Consider the following 15035-nt stretch of genomic DNA (forward strand, 5'->3'; position numbering starts at 1 on the left):
CTGCGAGCTGACAGTTGCATTAAGGGCATCTTCAGAGCTGACCGGGAGCACAAAATATCCTTCAATGCTGACGACCTCCTGATGTCAGAGCCTTCATGCTCTCTTCCTCGGGCTCTCGCCGGTTTGAATGTTTTGGCCATATTTCAGGCTACAAGTTGAACCTGCATAAAAGTGACCTTCTCTGTGTCCACTCTGTAGCCAGGAAGATTGATGAAAGCTCTTTATGAAAGACACTTTGTCGCGCAGCTTGAGAGTACTGAGATCTTCAGAGATGGACCAGTTTACCGCTGTCATTAACTGGCTGCATCAGTCCTATCAAAATGAACATACGGCCCAAGTTCCTTTATTTGCAGTGTGTCCCATGCTACTTACCCAATAAGTATTTTATAACACTGACTAAGCATATCTCTGCATTTGTTTGGACTGGCAAAAGTCCACGAAAGATTTCATGCAGAGAACTAGGCCAAACTTTCAGTCTTGTTATTGGGCAGCAAATATTTGAAATATGCTGTACTGGATGAGTGGTTCTACTGCAGAGACTCCAGCTTGGCTCCAAAGTGAGTCTGAGCTTTGTTGAGTCCTCTCCCATTAGATCTGTGCACCTATGTAACCCTGTATGACGCTCAGAATCTGGCTGCAATGTAGGAAAAGGTTGGGGTTACACTTAATGCCAATTAAAGCACCTATCAGCTCAAATCACATGTTCCCACTCTCCATGATGGACTTTAAAATACGGGAAAGTAAAGGCCTTAGAAATGTCAAAGACCTTTTTGTAGCTGGGGTTGTTGCCTCGTTCACGCAGCTCCTGAAGCTGTTTAATGATCCTCAGCAACATCTTTTCCACTATTTACAAATTCTCCACTTTGTAAAGAGCCGATTTCCTTCATTTCAGGAACTACCAGAGGAAACGTCTTTGGATAAAATGATTAATATAAACATTCATAAGAGATCAAAGAAATCTGCGCGATATTATTAGATCTCCTCTCTCCATCCTTAAAGCACAGGGGCAGAGACCCTGGGATGACTCTGGCGATCTTTTCTCCAGAGGCTTCACTCTTCTTCTGTGTGCCAGGCATGAGCTGCAGTTCAAGGTCCTACACTGATTACATATCTCCAAGGAAAAGTTAGTTCTCTGCAGGAGCCGAGCCCTGTGTGACAGATGTAAAGCAGCACCAGGTTCACGCCTTCATACTTTGTGGACGTGCCCCAATCCTCATGACTATTGGCTGTTTGTGTTTAGCACCCTTTCAGAGATATAAACGTTAAATCTGATCCTCGTGCTCTAACGGCTGTCGTTGGGATGATGCCTGAAAACATCACTCTGCCAAAATACTCTTCAGTTCTGTTGCCTTTGCTTCACTCATTGCAAGGCGCCCTATGCTTTGAAGATGAAGCAGGAAGCTCCTCCCACACGTGAACAGTGGCGTGCAGAGCTCGTCAGGTTTTTGCATTTGGCAAAGATGAGATGTACACTGGCAGGTTCCTTCTCAGGACCGGATAATATCTCTATATCACCATCATAGTTAACTGTACACTGAATGTCCCTTATGCATTTAAATATTTGTGTTTGTTGTTTGTTTGTTTTCCTTCTTTCTTTCTGTTGTCTTTTGGGGGTGTTGTAAATACTGAACAGCAAAGTACTGCATGTTCGAAGTGTTGCTGTTAGCTGCTGTGACTGAAAATAAAAGAAGCAGCAGAGCTGGTCGTGCTGCACAGCTGTGCAGGTGCTGTAACTGTGTCCGTGTGTCCACAGCCTGCTCCTGCCTGGACCACCTTCAGAGTCGGCCTTTACTGCGGAGTCTTCCTCGTCTTATTGGTCGTTGTGGTCATTACAGGTAAAACACAGTGACCTTTGTAACACTGAAGTGTCTCGTTTATACTTCCTGGAATCTGACTGTGTTTGTGGACAGGCCAGAAATATGTAAGTGTTATTCTGGTCGTCATGGGACGCGTGTGCCACAGGTGCTGTTTTAACCCAGACACTGGGCAAGTTTCAGATGGCTTTAATGGTTTGGATCAGGGCTGTCACACTGTGGGCCACAAACAGCCCACGGACCAGTGACGCGCCCCCTACTGTCAGTGTGAAGACGTCACATATTGAACTGTTTTTCTACATGATAAAGAAAGAAACCTGTCAGCACGACTCTTTGGATTTAACTGACATAACCGTCCAGTTTTTGTCTCCTATAGTAGAAAGTCCAGAGTCCATTATTATTATTATTATTATTTCTATAATAATAATAATAATACTTTATTACGCCACAGGAAAAAGGAGGCTTTTGTGAGAGAAGGGAGAAATAAATGATTCTGGAATATCAGCATCCTGGTGGGAGGTGAGAAAGATGGAGCAAAGCGTGACAGCACTACAGCGCTCTGTAAAGTTAGAGGTGTTACTACAGTCGTATTATTAAGGCATCAGGTGAGAATGAAGAGAGAGACTAAAGTATACACCACAGTAACTCACCAATAATACATTTCTGGGAATGTGAGGAACAGTAGTGTGTAAAGTTGTGGAGGGAAAGACCAGTGTTGTTTATGCAGCACCCTAACAGGCGCCTCAGGGTGCTTTACATTGTAAGGTAGACCCCACAATGACACATGCAGAGAAAACCCAACAGTCATGTGACCCCACGAGTGACAGTGGAAGGAAACCTGCAGTAGGACCAGGCTCAGGCTCCTTCCTGCTGACATCAGAAACAAAGATTTCATGATTTCCACAGGAACAGGCAGGAGCAGTGGAAAACGATGTAGGTCGTAATTATATGAATTCTTTTAATGAGTGAGGAGCACACTTCCACCTCTGATAAGCATCTTAAATCTGCACAACAACGGGAGCAGAAGAAGGACGAGCAGAGAGATGATTGGCCTTTCTTTGTATTCACTTGTGTTGTTGTGATTGTTTAGTTGTGTTTTGGGGTTTTTAGGTTGAATTGTAACAGTATCCACAGGAAACAAATGACTGAGGTGCCGTCCCATCCTCCAGTAGAACCATCATGAATGTTGGTTTCCATTTGTTGTTGTGCAGATAAACAAAAGTCTGTTTGCAGACATGCTGCAGACTGCTCACATCAGGCACTTTGTTTTTGCTCTGTGCAGTTTTGCTCGGTATTGATGGTGCTGTCTCCTGATTGGTCTTTGTCATTAGTAGCTGTGGGGACAGATCGTTCTGATGTTTGGCCTATGGTCCGAATCTACAGAGGAGGCTTCCTGTTAATAGAATTCCTCTTCCTGTTAGGTATGGACACACAGACACTCTCACACTGTAGCTTATGTGCCAAGTTTGGAGTCGAGTTAGTCATCAACTCATATCAGAGACAGGAAGTTAAAAAAACAACTCTTTTGTCTTGTAGGCATCAACACTTACGGCTGGAGGCAAGCAGGCGTCAACCATGTGCTCATATTTGAACTGAACCCCAGAAACAACCTGTCCCATCAGCATCTGTTTGAGGTCAGAGGTCAGATTGAACCAAAGAAAGAAGTCGTGTTCTCATAGAGATGATTTAACGATCTGTGGGCCGTGGCCCCCTCCACGGGGAGAGGATGCTGACTGAGTCATTGTGTGTGCAGATTGCAGGTCTGCTGGGGGTGCTGTGGTGCGTAAGCCTGCTGTCCTGTCTCTTCAGCGACAAGATCCTGGTGCCGATGCAGGCCAACCCTCGGCGGACCGATGCCGTATATCGGATCAGTTATCGGATTACTCGATGGAATAATCGATAGATTACTAAAATAATCAGTAGCTGCAGTAAATATATTTTCTGAATATTCTGTGTTTGGAACAGAGAATACTGGACTTCACTAATCGTTATTTTCAGGATCAATCAATCAATCAGCCTAACTGAACGCAAGTAAGGCTGTAACTGGGCAGCACTTGTACTCTGTGTGAGCACTGCCCCCAGTCTGTGCCCAGCTGTCCTAACACACTGAGCTGTAGGCCAGGTTTTCATGATCATATCTTTAAATACTTTTTGAACATCCGTATTTAGGAATTGTTGGGTTTGGGTTTGGACCATGTTCAGCTGTGGCACAAATATAAACGTGTAACACGCGTGGTCTTACACCGACATGATAACACAACAGTTTCCAGTACAAAGCAAGACAGCAACAGCTCTGATAAGTAAGACTGGAGAAGGTGAAAGAAACAGGAAGTTGCATGACTGTGTGTGCATGCATGTAATACCTTCGATAGACGGGGCCTGGTCCTGAGCAGCATACAGCATCTCTTTGAAAGCCTGCAGACACAGTAAAAACACCAGATCAGTCACCTGTACAAACATATATATCCTATCATCAGGTCAATGAGAGTGATCGGCTTCCACAGCAGCAGCATATCACAGTGCTGTGTGACCCATCTGTGATGAGTTTTCTTCATCAGGTGTTCAGACCTGCTGTAAACAACCTGCAGAAATACTCTCATTACATTCTCCTGCAGTCACAGAGCGTAGTCTGTTATTTCTTTTATTGATCTGTTATTTAGCTCTTCACCCATCCTTTAATAAAGCAGCCTGCTTCATACTGTGGGGCAGTGTACGCTGTGCTTTGTCCCCACTGTGGAGAGGACGAGGAGTCACCCAGTCTCAGTGAGCTGCAGTAGGACAGCAGGACAGTCGCCCCCTTTCATCAGCGCTTGCTCCAGGGTTAGATAGTAGAGTGGTCAGTTAGTCAGAATGCCAGCAGGGACACCGGCTCACAATGAGCTCACTGTGTGCCGGCCCGGCCTGCTGGACAGCCGAGCAGCAGTGAAGCAGGGCGAACGACAGCCCACGCAGTCAGGCCTAAGCTTCGCTGCAGTGCTGGAACAATGCAACTAATCACAGAGTAGGAAATCGATAAAAAGGCAGAAACTCTTCAATGCCCAATAAAACCTGCAGGCTCAGTGCTCCGATGTTTCTGCAACAACACATTTTTGTAGTTTTGAAGGACAGACAGAAGAGGACACACACTACACTGCATGATGTATGAAACAATCCCACTGTTACTGAACAGGTGAGCTATAACCAGGGAAAGAACTGGGTCAATACAAACCTGACAGAAGCGGAGCTCAAAAACAGCTCAGACTCCTCTATCCTGGAAAACCATCAGCGCTCCAACACAGGCTCCGGCACCTCCTTTATCTTCATGACACATTTGCAGAAAGGATCCACGTTCAGCCTGGCTGATGTTGGGCTCAGCTCTTCACACCTCCCTGACGTCTTTAACCGTGTCCAGGCTAAATGTTGAAAACGTTCGATAAAGAGCTGAAATAGCTCACGCCCCCTAGTCTTCCTCACAGACACAATTGATACCAACATCTGAGTGGTGGTGAAGAATGGCCGTGCTATCGCTATCAATACTGCAGAAAGAAGGGCCAGTGCAGTACATACTGGTCCTACTGGTTGACAGAGTGTCTCATGTGTCATCTGCAGGAGTTACCTGCCTCGGTGACCTTTAGCCTGTTTTGCTGCTCTGTAACTAATGAAAGTGGCTGCTGCTGTTATCGAACATCACCCTGACACAACGCCTACGACCAGCACAAAGCGCTCTCTGAGCCATAGCTCCAAAGCGCTTTCCCACACTGGTCCTGAGGCCCACAGCATGTGTGACATACAGTAAGATGCTGGTGGTCACAGGAGGCTGGCTCAGCATGTGGTCAGGAGCGAGTTTCCAAAACACAACACACAGCTCAACAGGAACAAGGGCGGCTGTGCTTATCCCCGCAGATTACCCTACTTCTGTTCTTTCTCCTTCAGCGCCGCCTCGCTCTCTCTCTCGCAGCTTGTGGCGATCACCACAGGCGTACCTTTGACCCACACCAGCTGACCACAAATCTCTCTCTCCAACTGTGAGGTTTCTCTGCAGTGCTCCTTTTTGTGCATTTACACTCTGCTGTCATCTTTTCCTCACTGGCTGTTGGAAATCTTTCCCTAATCTCCTTCATGCATTCCTTTCCCTCGCTCTTTTCTCCAACCCTGCCCACCAGCACACAAACACTTTGTTGACACCAAACTGTCAGAAGGATTATATGAGTCATAACTGGATTATTGCTCACATGTGTGTCATGTAAAAACCCAGATCTCTCGGTTGTTCCTCATTTTTCTGTCCCCCAGCTTGTGTCCACAGTGCAGACGAGATATGAAGGAGCTCTGCTCTTTAGATGTGAGCCTGAAAGGTGCTGTGGCAGAATTTAAAGAGCTCCCAGGGCTGCTGACAGGTGAGGCGTTTGGGAGAGTTGTTGCAGGGCCGTGACATCACCGGTGACGCACGAGTGATGCGAGCTAAAAGCTAAAGCAGCATTAACGTCTGACTGAGCAGTTCTTTGTGTTTTCAGCCGTAGTCAGAAAACAGCTTTGCTGACTGTGATGGCAGACAATGCCTCCATGTGTTGGTATGTCTCAGTGACCTCTAATGTAATTAGCTTCATTAGAGAGCCTTCAATAATGATTTCATTTCTTTTATGGTTTGTCTTAATTGCAAATACATCGAAACAACCTTCGTATCTGATTACATCATCCTATTTGATGAACGTGGAAACAAAGAGGAGCTGTCACAGATGTCACAGCAAGTTTACTGATTTCTTTGCACACCATGAACTAATGTGCACCTTTTTCATTGCATCGGTTTTTCTTTATTCCACATAGGGCCACAAATACATCCGCAATCACTAATGTTCACAAGTTGCACCTCGACCAGACCAGCAACAAGCGTCTGGAGAATCGGCCACTCTCCTGGCAGAGGGTATTTAAATCGGTCGAGAGTCTGATATCATCTATACACAAGTTAATCTCAGGTGTCACCACTTTACTAAGGTCTGCAGGAAACTGTCTCCCTGAGAGGAGAAGAGACGAGTCATTGCTTCCTGACCTGTTCCTAACATCCTGAGGGTGAAGCCTGCCATGAACTACAAACTGCTGGAACACCAGTGTTCAGTAATCAGAGTTACTGAAGCCAGTTTGACATCACCGTGGACTCAGAGGCTTTTTATGGTCAGAGGAGACACAGATTGAGCCACGTGGCCACAATGACTAGAAGCATGGTTGGAAGGCGTTCAAACCTAAGACTGCTGTAAGAACTGGGCTGTTTCCAGAAAATGGAGAGAATAATGAAGGACTACCTTTCAATTCTTCAGCTAGAATCAACAGCTAGACAGTTGCAACCAGGACACAAAGAGAAGAATGAACCCAAACACACATCTGGGTTTGGAATGGTTAGAGCATGCTAGCATCTGAAACAGCCTATCAAAAGGCCTGACTTTAGCTCGAGTGAAAATGTTCGGACTACGCTTAAATGTTAGCTCCACACCAGCAAACCAAACTATTTAAACGAACTACGCCACATCTGCCAAGAACAGCGACCAGCTATCCAGCCTGAATTACTCCAGATGCCTGTTGATGGCTACCAAAACATCTGGACTTTGCACTGCTGCAGGTGCAGAGATGGTTAGTCAGTAACATACACTAGCTGGTCAACAGTTTGTGTTTTTAAAAAAGGGAAAAGCTGTGTTGATTCAATGAAGCTAACATTTGTGGGTAAACAGAGCAGAGGGTCTGACCCTGTGCCCTCTGTGTGCGTTTACAACGATGAAACAAACACAACTTTAACAGCACATGGCCACATTTGTCTGACCGGCTTCACGTTGACTTTACCTGTATAGAAGATGCTGTCGAACTTTTCCACAGATCCATATGCTTCATATGAAAAGAGCAGGCCGATGTCTGCAGCTTTAATTTAACTCAGCATACAAATAACAAACAACAACATGCATTACTGTACAGACATCAGGAGCAGGGGCCAGCAGATCGTACCAGGCTCTGTCAGGGCAGGCTTCTATCAGAGGCTGCAAAGCATTGTGGGACACAGAGACACACTGACAGGTGGGAAATTTTACACAGACGTCAAAGTTGAATGTGACAGGACGCACGCGGGGAAGTTTCATCTGAAGGCATCAGCCAGTGCTCCCAGTGCTCCCAGCACTATCAGCAGTAAATCATTTTACACCCACATATTTACTCAGTCTTTCCAACACTGGTGTTTCTACATGTGTGCCTCTGGCTGCAGAAAGATCTTTCACTACAGACATGAGGGTTATGACACTGAAGCCTTTATTTCTGTTCCCTTTAATCTCCACAATTGCCATGTTCCCAGTGTTCCCAGTGTTCTTCTGTGGGTTCTTGAAATGTTCTTGAAAGTCACTACAAGTCAGTGCACGTTGATTATAGTGATGAGCTGTTCATGAACGAGCCGACCTCAGTCAGGAAGAGCTGAAGATTCAGCTGCTCAGCATCCAATGTGGCCAATCACATGGAGAGACAGATTGGGATCATACCATTATGTGAAAAGTGGGTAGATGGGGGTAGATGATCCAAAGACAGCGAGTGTAGTGGTACAGGCCGAGTACACAGAGAGACAGGGGTTCAGATTTAAATGCAAGCAAATATGAGAAAATGAAGAAATGAGCCAAAGGAAAAGGAGAAGCAGCTGTGTTAGTTTTCAGTGATAGAGGAGACTGTACAGCTGAGTGAAGAGAACACAAATATTCATCAGAGCAGGGTCGACAACAACAACAATGAAGTCTAGGAGCCGTCACCTGTTCCCCTGACCCTGGATCTGCTCTGAGCAGAGTTTAGTTTGATGACGAGCTGGGAGAGATGACTTTGAGCTACTCGTTCTCATAAAGCACTATTCTACTGTCCCAGAGCGCTCACAGCTCTTTATACAACATGCCACACTCACTCACACAAGCACCTTTTAGTGCTTCCTAGCTAACCTCCACCCACACTGGGGGGGCGCAGGCATGGAAGCACTAACCTCCTGATCAGTAGATGATAGAGCAAACTTTGGTTCAGGCTTCAAATGGTAAATGGACTGGTTCTTATACAGCGCTTTTCTACTCTTCTGAGCACTCAAAGCGCTTTACACAACCTGTGCATTCACCCATTGATCTAAGTGCTTTCTAAGTAACATTCACACTCCGATGGATGCATCAGAGAGCAATTTGGGGTTAGTATCTTGCCCAAGGATATTTGGCATGCAGACTCAAACCACCAACCTTCCAATCAGTAGATGACCTGCTCTACCGCCTGAGCTACAGCCACCCCTGTAGCAACATGTATGTTCTCCTCATTTGTGGTAAATCCATTATAAAAAAGTCTTTAATGAAAAAAGTAGAATAAGAAAATTGCTTACCAACTTACAAACCATATTTCATATTTGCTGAATTAGGCTAAAATAGAAGGCATCAGACACTAGCTGACGGGAGCCGGTTCATTAGGGACTCCCAAACAGAGCCCAACTAAACACCAAGGCTGAGTGAAAAATACCAACATGGAAGTGTAAAAACTGCAAACTCTGAAAGCCACTTGGTCCAAAATTAAGTCAGACTGTCAGCGTCAGCAGGACAAATAACATGTTTACAGCTCAGTACATCAGCTGGCCACATCGTTGCTATTCTATTTTAAACTGTAGTGATGGTGAATTTGTGTAAAGCTCCTCCAGATTTGATGCTGTGCTGGCACGGACCTTGGTCTTCGGTTCACCTCACAGACTTTCCAATAGGATTCAAGTAATTGCTTTGTGCAGGCCAGTCATTAAGGTTCAGTCTGGACTTCTGAAGCTCTTCACAAGGAGTGACGTGTGATTGTGTTCGTTTTGGTGTTTGAAGACGAGCAACAACACAGACCCAGTTATCCTTCTTTATTGGAATATATCAGAATCTACAAAATCAGAATGAGGGCAGGTAGTCTGACACAACACCGTCCATAGGTGATGTTAGCATGTTAAGTGTGTGTGGTATACTTTTAAGTCTGTTTTTTAAAAGCTTAAATTGCCCATGTTTGATCAGCAGGAGATAATGTAGTATAAGCATAACAGAAAACACCAAAGGGCCATTTTCACAGAGGGGTGGGCATCTATGAATTTATGAATGATTTTCCTGTCCTGCTGCACCAACCATCACAAACTCCATCCTGGAGCTGGACGCTTAGAAACTTTCATTAAAACGAGCTCTGCTTCACACTGGTGCACGTTTGGATTCCCAGCAGCTCGCCCACCAGACGAACACACAGGCTCTTCGCTCTACAGGTACATGTAAGCCTACGTACTTAAGATGACTCAGCTTAATAAGAACCTGTGGTCTTAAGTTAGTTTACTGTACACCGCCCAGTTTTGTTCAGACACGCCGTGGTTGAGTGTAAGTACAGTAAAAACAATCAACTTTTAATTGTAGCAACATGAGTGGAAACATGCTACAATGTTACATGCTCCATCTATCCAAGACTTATCCCAGAGAGTGGAAAAAACAACTCTTGTGCTTTAATGAGGTCTGTCACCATTCAGAAAGCCTCCTCTGAATGTCCTCTGACTGAGACAGCGCCTGAAGTAAAACCCTCACTTCTCTATTCCTCACCCACCTGAAACCAGCTATCATCAGCAAACTAACTTCCCATGAAGTGCTGCAGCTCAGTTTCCACTTCTGCTGCACAGCCTGAGCTGCAGTGGTGTGCTGGAAAAATGCAGTCAATGACAAAGCAGGCACATAAGCTACAGCAGGTCATCCACACTACTGACAAACCACGTTGCATAATGTGAGATGCGTCTTATTTCACATCATGCGTGTCTCCAAATATCTTCTGTAAGTATTTTTCAGTTGGTTTTGAGTCCATGACAGGATTGGTGATTCATTCACAGAGCCACATGCACACCATGGTCAGCACCTTACCAACACTGGGTCTAAGACAGGGGTGTCCAGCTCCAGGCCTCGAGGGCCGGTGTCCTGCAGGTTTTAGACGTGTCCTTGAACCAACACAGCTGGTTTAAATGGATAAATTAGCTCCTCGACATGTCTTGAAGTTCTGCAGAGGCCTGGTAACGAACTAATCATGTGATTCAGGTGTGTTGACCCAGGGTGAGATCTAAACCTGCAGGACACCGGCCCTCAAGGCCTGGAGTTTCCCACCCCTGGTCTATGAGCATGCTGGGTTAGATCCTTCCATCTCTGATCAGACTGTTACCAGGATGACTTGTCCTGCAGCAGTACCCACACATTTCAGCACAATGCACACACACTGCTGACCAGCACTTAGGTCTGTATGCCGTGTGTTTGTTCCCAACCAATGAGTACTTCACAGCTGCAGGGTGCACGCATCACAAATGTTGATCAGTTCATCAATAGCAGACCCGGATACTTGTGCAGCAAACAGGTGCTTGCACCACAGCAGGACGAAGCCCAAAAGAATCCCCATTTAACGAGTGCTGTAATGTGGAAGCTAATGAAAGGGCTTCATCTGAATAAACTTCAGTCTTCAAGCCTAAAGACATGCATGGTTCCTGCATTGATGCTCCTTAGCTCAGTATCAAGCAGGGTGCTGCAGAACAGTTTACTCTGCAGGATCGATACTGGTTCTTCATTTAGAGAAAAACCAGAAACACCAGTTTACCAGGAATGTGCAAATATTCAAACACATGTGGGACATCAGCTGGCAGAGGTGCGTTTGACAACTTGGATGTCTGAGACCAGGCCAGTGTCGCCATTATAAAAGCGGTGTGACATCACACCCACTCTGTACGCGGCCTCGCCTACAGCTGTAGTACAAGTTTGATGTTTCATACACTTTCACTCAACTTTATACATGTTTCTATGATCGAGTTAAGAAGTTAGTCTGGCTGCAGCTGCAGTCCTGTGTGTGAAACACCACGTCTGCACCAGCTCCTGACACAGCATCAGGTTATTTGCTGTTTATGAACGTTAGAAAAGATTTGAAAGAAATCTATTTGTGCTTTTGAACCATACAAACAAACAATGAGAAGAAACAACTCCAAATGGTTTCATTGTTATTACACCCGATCAGCTGGTAACTAAATGAGCCGACCAGTCCCATCTTTCTCTTTTCCACTCGCTTCTCCCATTTCTGTCTGGTTCATTATCCTGACCTTCGTCCTCCAACACACACAAACATCTCAACTGTTGATACAGAAAAATATAACCCAGACTCACAGAGCTCCAGCCATGTAGTCATGCAGCAGGGTTTGTAGTCAATGAGCCCGTTGAGTCATACGGATGACCAGCAGGCGTTTTTATTCGTACAGCGCCTGTCTGGTAGACGCACTACGAGTCTGGCACTTTGCATGAAGCTGCTTCCCTCCACAGGTTTACATGGAGCCAGCATGTCAACAGAGGTTGACCCTGGATTAGTATTATTATCATTACTACTACATTTCTCACGCTTTGATGATAAAACTTCAGTAAAAAACACAAGTTGCACAGTGTTGGAATGTCAGCGGTGCTGGGAAAACTGCAGTCAGTGGGAGCATGCTGGAAACACAGAAGGTTTGTTTTAGCAGACATCCTATCATGTCGGCTCAGTTTATGGGCCTCTGCTGCTCGGCGTTTCACCCAAACAAGCTGACAGAAAACACCGCACACATGTAACGGCCCTGAACCCCACGGCTCTGCAAACGTCACAGGCCCGGGTCCCACATCTTCACAGGACTAAAACTAACACGGCCCGGGGCCAGATTTACAGCTGGGTGGAACAACAAGCTCCATCTGGTCTGTGTCCAAACACTGCAGGGGCAGGAAGAAAGCCTCTGAAACTTCGGAGGAAATAAGTAACAAATACACGGCCATTGTTTGAAATACTCGTCATTCCCTCGCCGTAGCAAAGATATATCAGATTTGGCGTTTTCAAACAAAGGTTATATGAACAAGATGGGAGAGAAGCCAGAGCTGAAATCTATGGAGGAATTCCACAACAGCTTTTATCCAGCCATGCAGATCTTATGTCAGAGAGACCAAGAAATTCAAGGTCATCTGAATAATACTGCTCTGAACTGAGTGCCAGCAGGTAATCCACTGTAACCGTGCATTACATGCATGCACCTGCAGACTGATTAATCCCACACGTATGCAACTGTGTGAACAGGAGATAAAATAGTGCTGCTGTAATACCGTTTATAGTTATAAAGTCATAAACTCCTATCTGTGAGTGAAAACTGCCTCTGAGTGTGTCAAAGACACAGATGTACTTACAGTCCCAGCCAAACAGACACGTTCTACTGATGGCGTCAACAACACTGTTAAAGCTGTGGCCCAACATGTCGTCATCTCCATCCTGCCTCCTGATACGTCCACGCCGGCTAAATTTGTCTCTGGACGCGCTCATTAAATGGTAAATGGCCTGCATTTGTATAGCGCTTTTTTCTAGTCCCTAAGGACCCCAAAGCGCTTCACACTACATCCAGTCACACACACATTCACACACTGGTGATGGCAGCTACTTTGTAGCCACAGCCACCCTGGGGCGCACTGACAGAGGCGAGGCTGCCACTGGCGCCACCGGGCCCTCTGACCACCAGACAAACATGGGGTTAGTGTCTTGCCCAGGGATAGTTGGCATGCAGCCAGGAGGCAGCCTGGGATCGAACCAGCGACCTTCTGATTAGTGGCTGACCTGCTCTGCCACCTGAGCTACAGCCACCCTACATTAGCACACGTACATACCACAACTAAGGGTGGTCCTAGATGTCTGCGCTTCTGTCCGCATCTGCGCTTCTGTCCATGGACTTACAGGTAAAAACAGAGCAAACAGCAGGCCAAACAACGCACTTCCTCTAGACGGTCTTTTAAGCCGACTGCTCTTTCGTCACCTTGGTTTGGGCTAAAGTTAACGAGTGCATTGGATGCATGTCATTTACAACAGCTGCAGGAGTCTTTATTTAAACAGAAAGTAAATGTAGACAAAATTCCCTGTTCTGTGTGCACATGTTTGTGTGTCTGTGCAGCTTGCCACCATCAACACTCCTTGCTGATGGACACTTCCATCAGACTAACCTTACCGGCTTGTCTCCAAGTCAGCAACTCTCTGTTTCAGCTGAGGCTGTTTGTTTTGTGATTACAGGTGATTACATTAGTGCCTGGAGCAGCCGAGCTGTGCTAACCTAATGTGAATTTTAAAAAGCTACAAGGCTGATAAAACACCGAACAAGGCTGCTAATACCATTTCTAACTTCTGGAAAAGGTATTTGGCTCCAAGCTAAATGTGAATGTCACACAAAAGGAACACCAGATTAAAACAACGTGTCGGGAGCGCCGAGGAGACGACTGATGGCTTCTGACTTCAAGCCAGAATCTCAGCTCCAGCTCACACAGACTGAGAAATACAGAGATGCAGATTTGACCCAATCAATGCTTCAGCTAAACAAACGAGTATGTAAACAAGCTCCTACTCATCCTGATGGCTCCAGTTTTGCTATGCTAGCAAATTCAGTGCAGCTGTACTAGTCGTGACTTGTGAGCAAATACTGTCACCAAAAAGGCCGACACCGCTGCTCACAGCTACGAGAGGAAACCTGAAGACAGGAACATGACACTGGAGTCCAGCCACAACGAGGCGGTGTACAACACTTCTTGATGCAACTTTATAGCTTATGTCTACACATACATATTGACAGAGGCTGTAACAGCAGATGATATTTGATGCATGTGTTTTTATTGGCCTGTTGCAACTGGAATCAACCACTTTATTCTACACACTGATTGCATGTGAACGCAGAGGTCCAGGATTATCGTGGTCTATGCCTGGCGCTTCAAGACTCTACACTAACTTTGGGGCTTCAAGGTGCAAGTAAGGATTTGGTTGTAAGTTGACAAAAGGTTTCCTTCTGCTCATATCTGAAGCTAACAAATTATCAGAACTTTGCCAAAAATGAATACGTAAACACCTAAGAGTCTGCGGCTCTGCACAAACATCACTCTACCTGGTGTTATTAATCCACTGCTGGGATTTGAAGCCCATAAACTTATTGCTCTAAACAGGAACTCTTGTTGGGGGATGTGGGAACACGGGAACTCTGAGGACAACAACGATCTTATTTCAGTTAGTTCACAAAGTAAAAAGAAAGCAGAAAACAAACACTGGCAGTGACTATGAGCCGAAATCTGTAATACAGCCAATTCAGCGTGAAAAATCCACACAGGGCCTACACGAGTCCCCGATGCTCTGCTGGGTCTCACTGATGTTTCCTCAGTTGGTATTTGGATGATGGTGCTGAAGAGCTTTGTCCGA

The 15035-nt window shown here is 45.7% G+C and overlaps 1 protein-coding gene across 1 annotated transcript in view; it reads right to left on the reverse strand.

Moving 5' to 3' along the window:
* Window positions 1-15035, reverse strand: part of LOC120715545 (xenotropic and polytropic retrovirus receptor 1 homolog) — a 31508-nt gene that overhangs the window by 15445 nt on the left and 1028 nt on the right. The window contains exon 2 of the mRNA XM_040002566.1: window positions 4054-4229. Within this exon, the coding sequence (XP_039858500.1) occupies window positions 4054-4229 (176 nt within the window). The remainder of the gene's footprint in view (window positions 1-4053; window positions 4230-15035) is intronic.

The sequence above is a fragment of the Simochromis diagramma genome, unplaced genomic scaffold, assembly GCF_900408965.1.
Source record: "Simochromis diagramma unplaced genomic scaffold, fSimDia1.1 OVJJ01000445.1, whole genome shotgun sequence".
NCBI lineage: Eukaryota > Metazoa > Chordata > Actinopteri > Cichliformes > Cichlidae > Simochromis > Simochromis diagramma.